Source organism: Nelumbo nucifera, chromosome 7 (genome assembly GCF_055504915.1).
Source record: "Nelumbo nucifera cultivar China Antique chromosome 7, China Antique-T2T, whole genome shotgun sequence".
In the NCBI taxonomy this organism is placed as follows: Eukaryota; Viridiplantae; Streptophyta; class Magnoliopsida; order Proteales; family Nelumbonaceae; genus Nelumbo; species Nelumbo nucifera.
In genome coordinates this window covers 4,296,709-4,316,513 of record NC_142655.1, presented here as the reverse complement: position 1 = coordinate 4,316,513, position 19,805 = coordinate 4,296,709, and the positions used below count along the sequence as shown (strand labels likewise).

At 37.2% G+C, this 19,805-nt stretch overlaps 2 protein-coding genes across 4 annotated transcripts in view; both read left to right on the top strand.

The window, feature by feature from the left end:
- LOC104597480 (uncharacterized) overlaps positions 1–6,860 on the top strand; it is a 33,239-nt gene extending 26,379 nt beyond the window's left edge. The window contains exons 11-14 of one of the 3 annotated variants that reach the window (XR_016078738.1): positions 4,200–4,274; positions 4,450–4,570; positions 5,910–6,114; positions 6,288–6,860. Coding sequence is in view for 1 of the 3 variants with exons in the window: in XM_088892047.1 (XP_088748173.1) it covers positions 4,200–4,274; positions 4,450–4,570; positions 5,910–6,013 (300 nt within the window). In the remaining 2 variants the exon portion in view is untranslated. Of the gene's footprint in view, positions 1–4,199; positions 4,275–4,449; positions 4,571–5,909 lie in introns of all 3 variants that reach the window. The other 2 variants (XR_735209.3, XM_088892047.1) reach the window with 2 other exon arrangements.
- Positions 6,861–13,059: 6,199 nt separating this feature from the next.
- LOC104597482 (OVARIAN TUMOR DOMAIN-containing deubiquitinating enzyme 4) lies at positions 13,060–19,397 on the top strand. The gene is made up of 6 exons (XM_010259050.3): positions 13,060–13,317; positions 14,454–15,113; positions 15,284–15,405; positions 16,446–16,486; positions 16,740–16,838; positions 18,929–19,397. The coding sequence occupies exons 2-6, from the start codon at positions 14,519–14,521 to the stop codon at positions 19,098–19,100; spliced, it is 1,029 nt and encodes a 342-aa protein (XP_010257352.1). The 5' UTR covers positions 13,060–13,317; positions 14,454–14,518; the 3' UTR covers positions 19,101–19,397.
- Positions 19,398–19,805: the final 408 nt, after the last annotated feature.

The following is a 19,805-nucleotide window of genomic DNA, read 5'->3' as shown; positions in this document are numbered from 1 at the left end:
AAACACCTCCCAACACAAAGCTTGAATTTTTGGTGGAATGGGCTTGCTCCAAATCTCTTTCATCGGGAAATTATCATCCCCAACAGTAGTTTGAACAAGAGTATTAAAGAAAGTCACAGGTAAAGGTGCCATTAGAAGAAGCAGACCAAACTCAAGTGTCCTCCAAGGATTGAACAAAGAAAACTGATTTGAGAGTATCAAGCAAGCATTTTAGAGACACACTCATTGTCCCCCAAACCTCTTTTGAAACCAAAATCCCAACTCAATCCGGAATGAGAAAAGTGACAAAGTTTGAGATGGGTTTTAACTTATAGTTAGAGACTGAATATAGATCTGTGAAAATGAAGCAGAAAAGAGCACCACCCAGCCAAAGATATTCCCAAAAAAGCACCCTAGAGTCACAACCCACATCAAATCTTATTAGATTGAGAAAAATAGGATATACCTCTTGTATTGCTTTCCACGGAGAGCTCGGGGAAAATGTAGGGTCTAACTTTGCATCCTAGCCATTGTTCATCAGCCCCCATGAATGCTTTCTATCACCTTATGCCACAACCTATCCTCCAAAGCCATTTTCCTAGTAGGGAAGTATTCCTGTATACTAGGTTCCCTAGTCCTAAGCCTTCCTTCTCCTTTGTCTTGCAGACTTGTTCCCACTTCACTAGATGATCCCTCTTTTCCTCCCTAGGCACCCAAAGAAAGTCCCTCGTGAGTTTTTCTAAGAGTTCTGCCACTCTATCAGAGATTCTAAAGGTTGAAAGGAAATAGGTTGGTAGGTTTGCTAGGGTTGCTCTAGTCAAGGTTATTTTTCCACCTATGGATAAATAGTTTCTCTTCCAAAGTGCCAGCTTCCTTGTAAACCTCTCCACCATTGGCTTCCAAAAATCTTAGATCTTGGATTCCCTTTCAATGGTAACCCTAAGCACTCCAATGGCCAATTTTTGACTTCACAGTTCACACCCTAGGATCTCTGCTAGTCTTCTCAAACTTTCATCTTCCAAGTTAATCCCTACTATGCAACTTTTCCCCCAATTTACCTTTAGTCTAGAAATTGATTCAAAGGAAGTGATAAGCTCACGTAGATTTCTTATGCTCTCCTGGTTTCCTTCCTCACAAAATAGAATGTTGTCATTTGCAAATTGCAAATGTGTGACTACCAACCCAAGTCTTCCAATTCTCCATTCCTCTAAATAGATTTCTCTGATCAGCCTCCATAACCATCCTACTTAGGACATCGACAATTAAAGTGAACATAAATGGTGAAAGGGGATCCCTTGTCTCAAACCTCTTTTTGCTGGAAAGTAGTCTCTAGCCGCACCATTGATCATGATTGAATACTGCACTGAACTAAGGCATCCCTTCATCCACATTCTCCACCGATCCCCTAGCCCTATTTTCCCCATAATTTCTAGAAGAAAAGACCAGTCCACAAAGTCATAAGCCTTCTCTAAATCCAACTTGTAGACCACACCCCTCCCTTTCCTCCTCTTCTCTGATACACATTCATTTGCTACTAACACCTGGCCAATGATCTGTCTCCCTTTAACAAAGGCACCTTGCTGTTGTGAGACCACCAAAGGTAGTACCTTTTTAAGTCTCCTAGCAAGAACCTTTGCAATGCTCTTATAGAGGCTCCCCACTAAACTTATTGGTCTGAAGTCCTTTGGAGCTTTTGCTTCCTTCTTTTTTGGGATGAGGGTGATGAAAGTTGAATTTATACCTTCAGAGATTTCCCCTTATGTGTAAAACTCGTTGAAAACTTCCATCAAATATCCTTTGATAAGGTCCCAAAACTCCTGATAAAACGCTAAAGTGAAACCATACGGACCAGGAGCTTTAGACCTCTCCATTGAGAAAACTGCCTCTCTTATTTCTTTTGAAGAAAACTCCCTTTCTAAGGTTGCCACCTTATCTTCAGGCACTCGAAACCATTGAACATCTGGGGGAGAAAAACTTCTCTCACCTTGATTTTGGAAAATCCTCTTAAAATGGTGCACAAACACCTTTATAATCTCCTCCTCCCCGGTTATCTCCTGTCCATTCACTTCTAGCTTGACAATTTGATTTTTCCTTCTTCTCCCATTTGCTACGGAGTGAAAAAATTTAGTATTTCCATCCCCCTCCAACAGCCACTTGCATCTAGATTTTTGCCTCCATGAAATCTCTTCCTTCCTAAGGACTTCTTCTAGTTCTAACTCACATTTTAATTTCCACCTTTCCTCTCTTTCCTCACTGCTCATAGATCTAAAAGCTTCTTTCTTATCAAGCTCCTCAATTTGATAATACATTTATAAAGGACAAATTGATATATTGTATTTGATGCCATAATCTGTCATCTAAATTTATATCCCTCTTTAGGTTTCATTAAGCATTTCACCATGTGCAAATGGCAGAATTTTGGGGAAATTTTGTTCAGATATTTGGAAAGTCTGGGAAAATTAGAAAAACAATGAAATGTTAGAAAGAACATGAAATTTATTTGTGAAGCTTTGGAAAATGTTAAAAAGGTGTTTTTTTATTTATGTTAACCTCAAAACCTAAAAATATAACCTGCTAGATATCACAAAATGGGAATTGATGGGAATATCTAATTATCGTCATGTAGGATGGACATTCTTAAAAATTAAATACAACTCTGTTATCCTAATTTCTTCACTTAAAGATTCTTTTAGGATCAAATTTTACAAGATAACCATGAATTACTCTGATATTTTAAGAGTTGTATGCTACAGTACAATGCATGATGTATAAAGTACTTTATAAATTTTTCTAGTTTTGGTCTCAAAAGCGCATATTGATCTGTAGTGGCTATTGCTTCTTACCCACATCGTAAATATGCAGATGCTTTCTTATATCTATCCACAATTTAGCTTATACATGGAGATGTGAATGTTGAGATGGGTGAGTGGCAAAACCAGAAAGAATAGGATAAGAAATGAGCCTATTTGTGGGAATCTAGATATAGCACCTTGGAATAGGTAATAGCATGATGGAAAGTAGATAAAATGGTCTGGCATGTTTGTGGGACTACTGTAATATTAAAATGTGATCTAATGCAAGTTGAAAGGTCTATAATAACTAGGGACAGGCTAAAGGGGCATTAGTTGAGGTAGTGAGAAATGATTTGGAAGCTAAAAATTTAACAATGAATATGGCCCTTAATTAGTGGAATGGAGAAACAGGATGCATTTAGCCAACTTATATGGTTGGTATGTGGGTTTTGTTGAGTTGAAGGTTGAGTATACCATGTGTTCAATTTGCTTAGTTCCCATATATGTGTCCATTTTCACATGTTAGATGCAGTAGACCAATGGCCATAGAAACAGATATAGCATGTCTTTCATGTGCAACATGGCCACAGAAACAGATAGTGAACGTTTTAAAACGCGGAGGCGTGACTTGAGGTGTTCCACTACCTAGAGGTGTGAGGCGTAGTTCAGAATGCAAGAGGCATAAGCCTCCCGAACACAACTTAAGAGGAGGGGGGTTAGGAGGATGAAGAGGAAGGGGGGATCTCACTTTTTTCTTTATTTTTAATAAAAATCTTTTATATTAAGAAGAATAAAGATGCATAACATTAGTTGAAAGTGGGGTCTTGTCGAAGCGGAGGCGAGCGAGCAAGCGAAGCGAACTCAAAAAAACAAATTGGGCTGCATCGAAAAGGGGCAAACCACTTTCTTTCCCCTTATCTTTTCTTCCCTTCCCTTCTCTTTTCCTTTCTTTCCTTTTCTCTTTTTTTCTTCTCTTTCCTTTCCTTTTCTTCCCCTTCCCTTTCTTTTCTTTTCCTTTCCTTTCCTTTCCTTTCCTTTCCTTTCCTTTTTTTTCTTTTTTTCTTTTTTTTTTCTGCCTTTTTATATAAGATGTGCATGAGGTGTACGCCTCTAGCACGCCTCATGAAAAAAGCGCATGAGGTGTACGCCTCTTGCACCTGAGGCATACACCTGAGGTGTCAGTACCTCTGGGTGTTTTGGGAGCGCCTAGCCTGGAGGCGTGCCTCCAGGCGTGCGCCTCCCACACCTTTTAAAACACTGATAGCACATGTACTTGACATCCGGCAAGAGGTTAATTAGTACCCGTTTGATATTTCATAGCATTTATAAGTTATAACTAGGTTGGTGGCATCATTTATTTGGCATTTTAAGCCACATCAGCTTCCTGCAATCACAGTCATTTTTCTTATGAATTGTCTTGCTTTGCAGGTCCTGGATATACAAGGATCTTGTGGTTTTGAACGGCTTGTAGACCCTCTCAAGTACCACAGATGTGTCATCACTGTAAGTGATCCTTCCGTTCTTGCACAGGATCTTAGATGTGATTATGTAACACTGATACATGTCTGTTGATGTTCCTGAAGTTATTTTCCATGTCAAAATTTGTGATTTGTACTTTCTACTTTCATGCATCTTTCCTGGATAAACTTGCAATAATATTTTTGGATCTTTGTCTTAGTTTGGCTCTTCAGGATCAATGATTCAGAAGACATTATGGGCTGCTGGACTTAGCATTCCTTGTATTAAAGCTACAAATCTAGAGGATGCTGTGAACGTTGCAAGGAATGTTGCAAGACTTGGTTTGTCTTCTTTCCATGCCAAAAATCTGCAACAGGAAAAAGCTATATATGCATCAAATAGTATTGCAAAAGATTGTGGATACACATACAAAATCTAAAAGCTATATATACCTTAAATATATGGGGCCTTTGCATGTGATATTGAAGAATGGATTAAAAGTAAATCTGCATGTTGGTTTCCCAAACTTTTATAAGAGGTGGAATTCATTAGGTGCAAGATCTATCTGATGAAATGACAATTAACCATGATTTGTTTTATCTCCCCCTTGTTCCTTATGGATACATCCTTATATTCCTAGGGATACTAGATTAAAGGTAGGGACTAAGATGCTTTGTCACCATTTTACATTGATGACATTGTTTTAATAACAGATTTGGCATGGAGATAAACTTATTAGTTGCTTACTGTAAACATGTTCACTAGGTTGGTTAGTCATGCACATTTTGCAAATAATGATATGTAGTTTTGTTTTATGTTATCTATGAGAGACTGATATATCTCCAAACCTTGGAAGGGTATGATTTCAGTTACCTATGTGCTAACCCTGTTCAAAAAGTGCTTTAAGCAACTGGAGCCCAACATTATGTTCGAAGGAGGGATTGGTTGTGATCCTGGTCTGTTTCTGCTGAGATCAGTGACTCAATTGTAGATGCAAATTGAGATATGACCTTCAGCCTCACTGGTTGTTTGTGCGTCAGTTAATTTTGTGATTCATGATGATTAAGTTGATATTTCAATTCTGTCATTTTTTCAATTTTTTTCCCATTGGTTCTTTTGTGAAGGATAAGCACATCCTTGATTTTCTGTCATGGTCTTTTTGCAACCATACTTATAGGTTAACTTGCAAGATGTTATGGTGCAGAAGTGCAATGGGTACAAAAGCTGCTTGACCTGGAAAAGCTAGGGTTTTCTTAGAACTAACCTTATATCATCTTCATCTAAGCCTTACCCCAATTTTATGGGGTTGACTACATAAATCCTGTTTGACCATTCTGTTCTGTATAATACCATATCCATTGTTAAATTATGAGGGCTTAAATTATTTCATACTTTCGGCCCATGTCATTTTTGGTCTGCTCCTAGCCTCTAGTCCCTTCATCTTGCAACAGATTGCTTCTTCTTACGAGTACTGTAGATGCTTCTGTGCGGGTAGTCTACTTTCTGATCCTATGCTTTCTAGTTTTTTCACTCATCCATATCAGCATCCACATTTCAGCTACTCATTTTTGGACATGTTGGAAATTGATCATATTTCATCTATGTAAAATGACTTAACTGCTGACTGCCGTTCATTGTTTTTTCTAAATTTAATCAATTCTTAACTTCCTGTGAATGCAGGGGATACAGTCATATTAAGTCCGGGTTGTGCAAGCTTTGACGAATTTAGCAATTTTGAACATAGGGGGAGGGTATTTCAGGAACTGGTGCTTTCATCACAGTAGTTTTGTCTCGGCTAAATTGTATCTTTTCCTAACATTTAAGTCTGTTGCAGCAGGTAAGTAATTTGGTAACTATGAGATGCTGCTTCCATAAAAACTTGAAGGTGAATAGACCTTCAAGAATTACTGAACCAATCTATCATTTTCAGTTATAATTGAAAAAATCAGCTAGATAATTAGATAAATAAATTGATGTTAGATATTTTTGTATTCAAATGTTTTAGTATTATCCTCCTCCCTCCTAAGCGACAGAATACAATGTTCTCTTTCTTTACAGAATCTGGGGCACCTAAACGATGGGTAACAAAGCAAGTGTTGTCTGACATCTCATGTCGGTTCATCTGTACTTGCAGAGCAGGGGGTGACCTGACATTTAATTCGCCTGATCTTTATGTTCATACAGAGAAAATGAACTGATGAACTAGTTCATTCCATTTCATAATTGATACATTATCTGTTCTTTTGGATCAACATTCAACAGAAGTGTTGTTGGAGTCTGACAAGAAGTGTTTCATTGACTTTTCCCTTGGAAAGCTAGACTCCCATGTCAAACATGTCATCTGATCAGTTTGTTTGAGCAATGGTCCTTGCATGCCACGTTAACATTACATTGCGACAATATGGTCTTTGCACGATGTCAAGGGTTTTATCAGAAAGGTGCACTTCTGTCGTTTGACAGGTTGGAACTTGGGCTAGAACAGAGGAGTAGAGTTTGATACTGGAGAGTTTAACTGATATAACTTAACTTTAATGTAAATATCGAGTCTTACCATCTTAACAACTTTATTTGTTGAATAATGAATGTGGGAAACCGGAAACGACATCTGTAATTAGGCATTTCTATACGACATTTGATTAATTTGCAGGCTGAGCAAAGGATATCTTTTTGGATGAATTTCTTACTTTCCTTTCTCAAGAGAGAACATATGTTAAAACTAAAAACAAGCTTTAAATAGTCTGTGGTATTTTGCTTAGTTTTACTAAAACAAAACTGAACTTTTTTTGCAGGCTTCAATTATTCATTTGAAGGATATTATGGATGACAAATTTCATAAATGTTGCAGATGCAACATGCAAGATTGCAATTTTGTGTTGGGATTTTGTGGGGGTAGATGTTTTACGGTAGCTTCCACGGTGAAAGGGGATTTCCTACCGATGGTCTCCCATATTTTTCGTTGATGGTTATTTGATTGATTCTCCCCCACCCTTGACGTATAAGGGAGATATCCCCACCGCACAGCTATGGTGTCCTGGGTAGGCTGAGTGTAGGGGTGTCAATTGGACTGGATTTTGTCCAATCTGATCCTGTCCAATGTGAGTTCATTATAAATGGAGGTCCAATCCAATTTAATGAATGTTTTGGATCAATTTGGACCGGTCCAATTCAATGTCTCGACCGTCCAATCTGTTCAAATTCATTTTGATTTAGATTGGTTTCAACCCAAACTTGGTTCATTGGCACATATATTCTTATATCAATGGATTAGGTATTGGCTTAATCCAACCCAATCCAATATAAATTTGTTATGGATGAATCAGGTCCAATCCAATCTAATAAATATTTTGGACTGGATTGGTCCAATCCAATATGTTTTGTTGGTCCATCCAATTTGTCTAAATTGATTTTGGACTGGACAGGGTCCAATCCAAAACTGGTCCATTGACACTCTTAACTGAGTGCCCTTGAAGTATTGTTTCATTTTATTTGTGTGGTCCAAGGTAGAATTCGTTGAGGATTTACCAAATTTTTTCAAGTCTGGAGATTCTATAGGCTGATCCCTATCTTTCCTATTTTTCCTCAGGCTGTGTTTGTCTAAAAGAAAATGTGTAGAAAGGAAAGGAAAGGAAAGGTAGGGATGGAAATCAAACACAGCCTTATATTATGGGGCTTGGGAGCACTATTGTAAAATGTAAGAAAAGGGCACGATTATTTTTTTCTCATCTTTTTTATATCATTAATATGTAAGCTTTCTTTTTTTCATGTGTGAAGTACACGACACACCCTGCAGAAACTATGCTTGTTCAAATTGCATTTACAAAAAGGGGACATGTAATAAAATATGTTATTAAACAGATCAGAATGAGGAAAACAGGATTTATGTAGCAAACCCCATGTAATAAAATGTCATTAAACAGAGCAGAATGGGGGAAAACAGGATTTATGTAGCCAACCCCATATAGTTGCGATAAAACTTGGATGACGATTCCCTTCACCTTGCCCACAAATAGAACATTCAGGGTTTAAGTCTATTCTTTTATTGACTAGATAATTTTTTATTGGTAATTTTTAATAAGGAAAAACCAAAGAAATTTTTTAATTCTGCATATTTTTCTCAATGCTATAGTTTGCATAGTTGATTTTGCTCGAGGTTTGTTACAATTCTACAGTCGGAATAGAAATTCTTCTTTCTTTGTATGGATGGGGATTGCCACTAATCTGCTTGTGTCTACATTTGAGTTTGAGGTTCAAATTTCTATTCCGACTCTGGTTTTCGGGAATTCTGTTAATAAGTGATTCATTTACATTTTACAGCCCAATTGTCTAACTAGAAGAAAATCTTTTCTCCATTTCCAACCGTCCATTTGTCTACCCTCTCCTCCCCCTCCCCCACCCTCAAAAAAAAAATAGAAAAAGGGAAAATTGTATTTTATGTATTTTAGGCTGTGTTTGGTTGCAATACAAATAAATTTTTATTAATGCAAAATTATGACAGTGAAAATGATATAAATTTTGACCTATTTTTATTTTAAACTTTAGTTTATTTTATTCGATTGCAGTATAAATGAAGTAAATTAAGACATGAAGCAAAATAAAATTAAACTAGAATTTATATTTATTTCATTTGCAATCTCATGCATTTATACTAGTGCAAATAAAATTTCACTGCATGTAAACACAACCTTAGGAGTTTTCCATTCGGTCACGGTTTAAGCTTTGAATTATCATTACACACAGTACGCAAAAATTGGAGTTCACATCCTGGGGAAGCGTGAACCCACCAATAAGAAATGAACACGTCGGCAATATACAAAGGCACAAATGTTAACGGGAATTCACACATTAGCCGAAGAAATCCGGTTGAGCCGCACACAAAAGAACAAAATCACACTTCTTTCTGTCATTTGGGATTTTTGAGCTCCCACCCATTTTCTCCTCTCATCCACCGAGCCCCAATCAATAAGCATCTCCCACCGGCGACGTAAAATCGGCATTTGTGAATGTGAAATCTACCGTCGGCGATAAATTTTCGAACTCCCCCTCCCCAAACTAGACTCCATCCCTCTGCCTTTTCTTCTTCAACCCAAAACCAAAGGGGAAGACATTTCTTTTGTGGGTCTTGGTTTGCGCTTCTACGGTTCTACCTTCCTCTCTCTTCCTCCTCTGGGCGTCTGGCCTTCAAGGCTTATGAGATCATGGGCATTAAGTTCTTCAACTTCCACATGATCCCTTGTGCTTTCATTTGATGGGGAACTACATCTCCTGCGTGCAGCTCCCGTCCGAAACACCGGTCGAGACCATCAAGCTCATCAAGTCAGACGGCCTCGTCAAGATCTACCACCGACCCATCAACGCTTCCGAGCTCATGCTTGAGTTCTCAAAACACGTTGTCTACCACTCTGATTCCTTCTACATAGGTCAGAAGATTCTGACTCTCTCCGAGAACGCTGAGCTCAAGCTTGGCCACAAGTACACTTCTCCTTCCAAAACATTTCTTTTCAATCCGTCCTATCCTTTGTTACTGTTGCTTCATTCTTTCCCTTCCCGTCTCAATCCTCTTCATCGTGTAATATCTCTAAGCACGAGTTTTTGAAGAAGGCTGCAAATTGTCAACTTTTCGATATCATAAAACTCCATCCGGATCTCTTCAGATTCGAGTATGGATGAGTTAGGGGGAGGATAAAAGGCGACCAAGGAGAGGACGATAATCATAACAAATCCAAAAATAGAGTCTGCACTACGCCTCAATTGCAGAAGGATTATACGCAGCTTGTTGGTCTCGAGCTCGGCGATGGAAACCGAAGCTTGAGCCGATGCGAGAGTCTGAAAGGAGGAAGGTAGCTTTCAAAGCATTCTTAATTTGAACCTCTTTACATTTTTGTAAAATTTCATTTTAATTTGTTTGATACATGTACATATCATTCAGATTCTCTTGAATACTAGTCATCAATAGATTCATTTTACATATTTCACATAAACAAAGTTCCATATCTCTCTCTCTCTCTCTCTCTCCATATTGTAAAACTACAATCGTTGAAACATGTTTTTCTTCGGTCATAGTGGATTTTATTTCAATTTTGAATTAGAACTATTCGTGGGTAGAATAAATGATGATGTGATCCAACAAGAAAGTTGTGATCAATTTATTGGGGTGTGGTGTCTGATCAAGAACAAGATGTTTTTGGTTGGGCCTGGCGGTTGATTCCTTGTTACCGCCGGTAGATTTCACGTCACGAACGCCGGTTTGCAGTGAGGTCTCCGGTGAGATGCTCAATGGAGAAGAGGAGAAAATGGGAGGGAGTTTGAAAATCTCAAATGACCGAAGGAAATACTAAATATTTTCACAAGGCAACCCTAAGAAGGGCTAAAAATAGAATCGTCACCCTCAAGGACACCAATGGGATCTGAGTATTAGGGCAAGATCGAATTAGTAAAATTCTGGTCAACCATTTTGAAGATTTATTTAAATCCTCAAACCTGATAGATAGGTTTGAATTTCTCAGACATGTGGAAGGCTGTGTTTGATTTCCATCCCTACATGATTTGTGGAAATCATAGCAAAGCTTGTGTTACACAGCCTTGATTTCCACAGCCTATGTGGAAATCAAACACAGCGTTTTGTCTGAAAACAAACACAGCCTTGATTTCCACATACCTAGTCATCAAATAGGTAGGGATGGAAACCATAGCAAAGCTTGTGTAACACATTCTGCGCCCCACAAATGCCCTACATGACTTCAGGAGATGTTTCAGATACACACAGTTGGGCGCAGATGTAAATTAATAATAAATATTCGAACAATTGTATTAAAAGTTGTTTTTAATCTCTTTTTAAGGGTATAGGCTGGGGGTATTTCAAGGGATAAGTGTAAAAAAAAAATTCTAGGGCCCGTTTGATTTGTTTGAATAGGGGTTTGGAATGGAATTAGAATGGGCTATTCCCATTCTAACTGTTTGGTTGGATGAAATTAGAATCTTATTTCCATTTTTGCTGGAATAGCATTCTCCCATTTAATGGAATGGTCCTTTCCTGTCCTTCCTTTAGGAATGAAATTTTATTCCTACTAATTTCAATTTTCATTTTCATTCTTGTCTGAACCAAACAGACTATAGGAATAAATCATTTCAATTCTGATTCTGGAAGATTTCAATTCCCATTCCAACTGCAAACCAAACTGACCCTAAGTATTTACCCAATATTCACTAGTGTGTGCCTACCTAATAAGTGACCATGTTCTTACTCCACATATATAGTGTTTCGGTGGCCCGTGACAAAATAGCTTTTATATCCATATTTCGATCTTGCGTCCGAGACAAAAATTCAAAGCCAGCGGTTTTTGCTTGAAGTCTAGAGGGGAGCTATTTTAGTAGGATCATTGCCCAGAGGCTATTGTCATCAATCTTGAGAGTAGAAATAGGGAAAAAGAATTACAGAATCCATGTCCAGAAACTCGGCAGCAACATCGATGAGAAACGGAGGAAAGGGGAGGGGGGTTAGATTGGCCAAGAGTGGTTGCAGCAAAAGTGATTGCTGTGCTTAAGGGGATGCCAATAAGAAACAATGGTGTTGAAGCTTGCTACGATGGCGGAATAGAGAAACCCTAACAGCTTTAATGGTGATTTGGCGACCGAAACAGAGAGGAATTTTCATTTGATTGTTTTGATCTTTTCCTCGATCCAATCGACTTTGATCCACCCAATGGTCCCAATCCCACCCTGACTAATGATTAATGAATTTCACCAATAATGACTGGCTTTTGGAATGAGTGGATTGGGTGGATCAAACGGATTGGGATCAACATTACCAATTTGCTATTCATCAGAATGGAAGAATAGAAAAACAACACACAAACATGTGCAACTTTTTTCGAATTGGGAAAACATTTCCTCCAACTTTGGTTGCATGATGTGGATATTGGCGTGTTTACATTTCATTGGGTGCTGCATGCAATCATGGTCATAGGAACAAAGATTAGTTTCAGTCAGTGCAAAGCTTGTTCAAACAACCTTTACAACCTTGCATTAGGAATATCTCCATACCTATGTATTTTGTTTCTTGGGAAGATATTCCTAACACAAGGCTATAAAGGTTGTTTGAATGGGCCTAGCATTGACCAAAACTGAGTTCATAGAAACAAGTTAAGCATTCCTCACAGGTCTTATCTCGATAGTCCATAAATTTGGATGGCCTTATCTCGATAGTCCATAAATTTGGATTTATTCCGCAGAGTGCACCTTACACCAATCTCACATTACGCTGGGAAACATCTCCCCGACGAATAATAACTTACCAGTTACAATTATGAAAATGTTCTAGATGTGGGGCTCCACGTGGTGTGATGTTGGGTGAGACTATAGATTTAAAATCTCCTATCAACAAAACACCATGTTCCAACACCCAACCAATATGATCTGATACTGCACTGCACATATCACCATGAGACAGGACCTACTATAAAATTGGATCCTGTATGATGTGCGGTGTTGGATGTTGGAACGTGTTTGTAGCCCACGGCTCTATTCATCGAGTCAACACAGGTCTGAATTGGGTTTTAAGTACATTGCCAACAATTGGATTCTACTCCTCAGATAGCGCTATTCACACCGATCTCACAGCTACATCGCACCATGTATTCGAAACATCTCTGGATATTAAACACAAATACGGGAGATATTCCCAATGTGCGACCAACACATTCTCTAAGGTCGGAGTGAGGAGCGGCTCATAAGGAGCAGACTTCGACTCATTGACCAGCCAGCTAACGTCCACTCGAGAAACCTCGAAGGAAATTCACCGATACCGATACCGATACCGATACCGATACCGATACCGATACCGATACCGATACTTACCTAATTCGAGTCCATCACACGCCCACGACGCGTACAGCGGTACAGGGGAATTCCGAACGAGGAAGCATACCTGAAGCCCACCTGAATCTACTATCTATCTTCTTTAGCAAAACAACTCGAAGCACGAAACAGAGAAAAAGACTTGCTCGAGAATCCCAAACCAAGAGGGACAATAAGAAGCTTTCTTCTGTGGTCATTTGGTTTTCGAATCGTCAAGGAGAACTGTAAGATTGAGGTATTCCTTTCTTCAACTCTGTTCTTTCTTTTCTGGAATCTGTAACTTTTCGTGGTAGATCTCTATCTTTTGTGCTTTCATTGTTGGGGTTTTAGCTCGTTTAATTTGTAGCTTCGGCTCTGTTTCTCACCATTTTCCCTGTTATTATTTGGACTCGACAGGTTTTATCTCCTTTTTTTTCATTTTTTTCCTCTAGTTTTGTTTGAATTCTTTCAATTAATTGTGCATTGTTCTTGGGATTTCATGAATGCTAGTAAAAATGCTAACTTCCTAATAGGATGCTTAAGATTTTTATATTATTTTAACATGGGCGAAAATTTGAAAATATTCATTTTTTATTAATTTATACATGCATTTTTTTCTTTTGTCATGTTTCCGTTTTCATGAGAATTGAAACTTGCTTATTATACTGTCAAAAAATATGTTTAATTATGCCTCCGTGTCTTTATGCTGAAAAGAACATACCAAATAATTCTGTCTGTTCATTTGGGAGTTCATCACTCCATCTGGTGATTTTGATGATCCTAACCATCAGAACAATCACATTGGTTTTGATGGACCATTAAACGCACTACCAAAAAAGGATTATTAATTTCACAATTGATGTTTTAGAGTCTGTTTTATCAGTACTTTATGTATACCTTTATCTTGAAGCTAGGCTGATTAGTTGTACAATTGCCTAATTGCTATAGAAGTTCTAGTAGAAAAACAATTTCCCTTCTTTCTCTGTGTATTCACAATTTTGTAGATGTCATTCAGGATAGTAGATGTAAAGGCTTTAACCCCGCATAGATTTCACTGCTCTTGTGCGATTTGTTTGGTGTTACACATCTGGGCGCCTTATTTGTGTTTACAAATGAAGGGGATATATTTTCCTTTCTCATTTTCTTTCCTTGTTAACAATTTTTCCTTCATTGTGTTACTGCTAAAAAAATTACTTCAAAAGTGGAATTTGTGACACTTTTGGTTTTTGGGATAGAGGGAGAGAGTAAGAAGGGGAAGAGAGTGCTGTAGAAGGATTATATGTAAATAAAAAAAATTCAATATATGACTCTTGGTCATCTTAAGTGACAAATTCAGTTTAGTTAGCTTATCCACTTAATACTTATACGAAGGGGCATGTTTGTCGTTTGCAGTGCTTGTTGGTGGCCAATCTGATTAGGTCCAAACAGATTGTGTTTGTACCTTCTGCTATGCGAACATGACAAATTTCTCTCCCGTCATTACTTGCACAAAAAACGTACTCTGCCTCAGTGGATGTGTTGGGAAGCAAATGAGTGGCCAAGTCATTAATGTGGTGTCTCAATCTCCACCCAGTTCATGCTGTTTTCGTTTCCAATCTAGTCGATCTCAACTGAGTTATGCTCGTCTGACAATCTCCAAGACATTTTCCTGTTCAGCTCTTGTTAGCTCTCTAACATTCCGAGGAAGTTGTTTTGGTTCCGGCTTCTCCAAACAGAGGAGAAACTGGCATCCATTAACAGAGAAAAACTTAGAGATTTCTATGGGGCATCAAGTGACATGTCTTGGGATTTCATTGCCATCTCAAAAAATGAGTTTGAGGCTTTTGACACCAAAACGAGAAACATGTACCAAAGTCAGTTGGAATGTCAGACCTGCCTCCAGGCTACAGGGAGGTGCTTCTGCAAGCCTGATTTTTGGACTGTTTGTTTGCTTTTCAAGTTCCAAACCAGCATATGCTGAAGCACCAAAGAAGAAGGATGAGGATGATTGTGACTCATCCTTGGTCAACTCTTCACATGGAAAGAAAGTTTACAGGGATTATTATGTAACTGGTGAGCAGCAGTACTTTGTGAAGAATTTCAACTCTATGTAGTTCTTTTTAAAATGTAAAAATATATCAGTTGATAGTTTTGGTTTGCAGATTTTTTTTTATTTGGAATATGTTAAAGACAACTTCCATTAAATTTATTCTTAATATAAGCAATTACTCTATATCATGCAGCTATTCCTGGAGATGGGAGATGCTTGTTTCGCTCTGTGGCTCATGGGGCTTGTATTCAATCTGGAAAACCACCTCCAAGTGAGAGTGTCCAGAGAGAATTAGCAGATGAGTTGCGGTCCAGAGTATGTTTCTTTATGTCCTTTACAATTATTATGACAAGTTGGATTAGTTCACACTTTTCATGGTCAGAAAATGGGCAATCACTGGATGAAAGGTTTTAGGCCAAGTTTATGGTATTAACATGTGCAGACTTGCTTCCTTTAAAATGTCTTTGCCAAATGTGCAAAGGGACCTGAACCGATATTTCTCACTCAACTATAGAGGTATTATCATTAGAGACAAGTAGGTTTTGACTTACTTTTAGTGTTGTCACTCGTCACAAGGTTAGCTATCAGTGGAATTAGTGAATGTACAAATGAATTGATTCTGAGAAGAAAAAGATGCAAACCATAAAACTACTAAGAGATAATCTGAGTTTAAGAATAAAGAATCTGGCATCATCTAAATTTTGGTCTTGCATAGGTTGAGTTCCTTCAACAAGTCAATCTACTAAAAGGTGCAAAATAATTTTATTAATTAGTATTGATAAAAAGTAATTTTATTAATTAGAAAAAAAAACAGCAAATGGTTTTAATAATTTGAAAAAAAAAATTGCAAAGCCATTTTGAACATAAGACAAGACATGCCTCTAAATGAAACAACTTTTAGGCATTTTCTCAACTGCTTGCTTTTGCATCAGGAAAGCCTGTCTTTAAAGGGATACTAACTCAAAAGCTTCAGACTGGCTTGTGTCCATGACCAATATCTCGATGTAGAAGACCCTCACTAGCTCACCACAGATACGCTAAGTCTTATGCCCACTAGATACTCTTGATTTTGGTGAGTTCAGTAACTCAGACATGCAAATGAGGTTTCAAACAAAGATAATGACTCTTCATGCAACAGAGTTTTTTTGTTGGCATGAATAACTATGCATTTACCAAACAGGTGATTTAACTATGTATACGAGTGTTCCACTTTCTGAAATCTATGTGTGTCAAACAGTGTGCAGTTTTGACTTGTCTTTGAATAACCTGACCTTTTATTTTGTTGTATGCTTGACTTTGAATAGTTCCTATATGGTATGTTTTAACTGACCATGCAAATCTTCTAACATTGGCAGGTCGCTGATGAGTTTGTTAAAAGACGAGAAGAGACAGAATGGTGAGTTTTCTAAGTTGTATATCATTTTACAAAATTTGATGAACTTCTACTCTTGTAGGCAATAATTGCTTATGTGATTGATAAGTTAAATTGCTATGCTATCTGTCTTGCTTCTGGACCTACCTTCACAACTGAGATTTTATTGGCCAAGAACTCTCACATTGATTTTGTGCAAGGAAGCTGAATGTTGTCCTTTACATAGATATCTAAATTATTCTGGGTGAAAACTCATTTCAACAAAAAATCTATACAGGTTTATTGAGGGAGATTTCGACACATATGTTTCGCAGATCAGGAAGCCATATGTATGGGGTGGGGAGCCTGAGTTGTTCATGGCCTCACATGTTCTCCAGTGAGTCTTTTATCATGCTTGCTCACTTTCTTTCTTCCATGGTGAATATACTAAAATACGTAGCATATGTCACTATAGTAGGGTATATTCTCTTTTAGTCTCTTTAGTATTTTGCATCCACTTTTTTTATAGTAAAATAAAGTTCATTAAATAAAAAGAAAGTACAAGAGAAAGTGATTAGACATCTCCCGAAAGAGATAGAAAAGTGCAATAACAATAGTAAAATAACTTACCAAAAAAATAACATAGTAAAATAAAATTTAGTATTTGTGTACACTTAGGATTGGAGATCAAGAGATAATGCAGTGTGACCTTTTCCAGTACTTTGGTTCGATAATTCATAACAAGGGAGAGATAGAGGAGGATGTTTGCCCATAGAATTAGAGCAGGATGGGCAAAATGGAGGGGTGAATCCAGAGTCTTTTGTGATAGATGTCAGATGAGTACCACTTACATTGAAAGGAAAATTTAAATTTTATAAAACAGTTGTAAGGCCAGCCATGTTTGGAGCAGAATGTTGGGTAGTCAAGAAACAACATTTACAAAAAAAAAAAAAAATCAGTGTGGTAGAAATGTGTACGTTGAAATGGAGGGTCAGAAATGAAGTCATTTGAAAGAACCTAGGAGTAGATCCAATAGGTGATAAAATGAGAGAAAGTAGATTGAGATGGTTTGATCACATGCATAGAAGACCACCAAAACACCTGTAAGAATATATATATATATATATATATTTTTTATCAGCGACACAGATGAATTTATTAATCAATAGAGAACAAAGTTACAACAAGAGGTTGTGAAAACCAGAAAAACCCAATACAAACCATAAACACCCAGCACCCTATTACAACTGTGCCCAATACATTTGCTGTTTTTTACTCCTTGTTTGGCCAAGCCATCTGCTAGGCTATTAGCCAATCTGCTAACCCATCTAATTTGAACGAACATGCCTTTAGAAAGAAGAATTCATCTGTTGCAAATTGAAGGGGCTAGAAGCAGCACTAGGGGTAGATCAAAATGGGCATGGGTCAAAGTAGTTAGAAATGATCTAAGTGCCCATAATTTAACAATCGATATGGAATTAAACAGAATGGAATGGTGAAACAGGATTCGTGTTGCTGATCCCATGTAGTTGGGATAAGTCTTGGGTGATGATTCACTTCATTAAACCGCTGAGTCTCATTTGTGATAATCCACTCTAGTAACTTCACTATTACATGTTAAGAAAGCTGAACTGTTCATGCAGATGGGTTCCAAGAAGTTCTAATGAAACTGCTAAAGAGATTATCTAAACATGGTTTAAAATGTCAACATATTTCCATGACATCTCCATTTCCATGTGTATTGAAATGAAATATTCCTAGAATTATGTCTTCCCTAGTGAAGACTACAAACACTATATAGAGTACATAAGATGGTATTATAACATGATGAGTTGGCAACACTGATTAAAAAAAAAATGATGAGTTGGCAACGCTGATAAAAAAACATGACGAGTTGGCAATAATATTGCAAATATGTGGAGCAACAATGTTATCACCTGCTTGATGGAGATGATGACCACTTTGAGCCAGTTTCAAATTCTTTTTGGATAATTTAGATTATTTAGTTGAACTATTAGAATCATTTGCACATTTTCTGAATCTAAATTTTGTTTGAACTTACTTCATTATGTAGTTTTAACTATGGAAGTCTACAGGACAACTTCACAATTTATTATTTTGTCTATTAACCTTAATTTCTTGGTTTTGTTTGATGACTTGTGATGAGATAACAATCTAAAAGGGTGTATGCATGCTTCTTTTATCATTTCATAAAACATCATTGTTATATTTCCTCATATTTTATAATGTTTTCACCATGCCTATAGTTTTCACAAGATTTCCATGTAACATTGTATATTGTGACAAGATAATAATCTAAAAGGGTGTACACATGTTCTTTTATCCTTTCATAGAACATAATTGTTTATTTCCTCATTTTTTAATGTTTCCACCATGTCTATAATTTTCACAAGATTTCCATACAACATTCCATCAACACCAACATTTTTAACCTTGATGAGGGCCCATGGGTTTGGCTTGTTGCAGGATGCCAATCACAGTCTACATGTATGATGAAGATGCTAGTGGCCTGATAGCCATTGCTGAATATGGCCAAGAATATGGGAAGGATGATCCAATTAGAGTCCTATACCATGGATATGGCCATTATGAAGCATTGCAGATTACAGGGAAAAAGGGTGGTAGGTCAAGAATGTAGTGTATATACAAGGGAGAAAAGGTGAAAAAGGAGACTTGGTGAGTGAAGCAATTGTAATGAGCTATCTAGCTTTCTTCTTGGGCTTGTGTTTGTGCTTACTGATATAAACAAAGAGCTTAATTTTTTCAAATTTTTTGATACAATAATACTACCATCAATCTTGCTCTGCAAATCGATCTTTGGAAGGATCTGATAGCATAGTTTGATGCAATTATCATAGAAGTTTCATATACGACTTTAAGGGTTGTCCGGGACCTTTATAGAATTTTATTTAATAGAAATAATGGTTGATATCTACAACTTTTTAACTACTATTATTTATTCTTATTATGGATATTGGGGAGGGTGAACGGAACTCTTTTTTGGACAAATAGAGAACATGGTCTTTTCACAATATATTACCTCTGATATGCTTTAGGCCCGTGATTATATAATTATCTAAATCTGAAGTACATATCGGAGTTCTACCCCGATACCGTTTCTCCATTGTACGTAAAAACAAAATTGAAACATGATTTATCTGTAAGGCTCTGGATGTTTGCAGTGTAATTTCATTTGCACTAATACAAATGCATGGGTGTGCAAATGAAAAAAGTGTGAATTCTGATTCAATTTTTCTTCATTTGTATTGCAAACAAAAAAAAGTAAGGTAAAAGTTAAAACAAAAAACAAAATTTGCTTTCAAGGCTCAGTTTGGAAAGAATA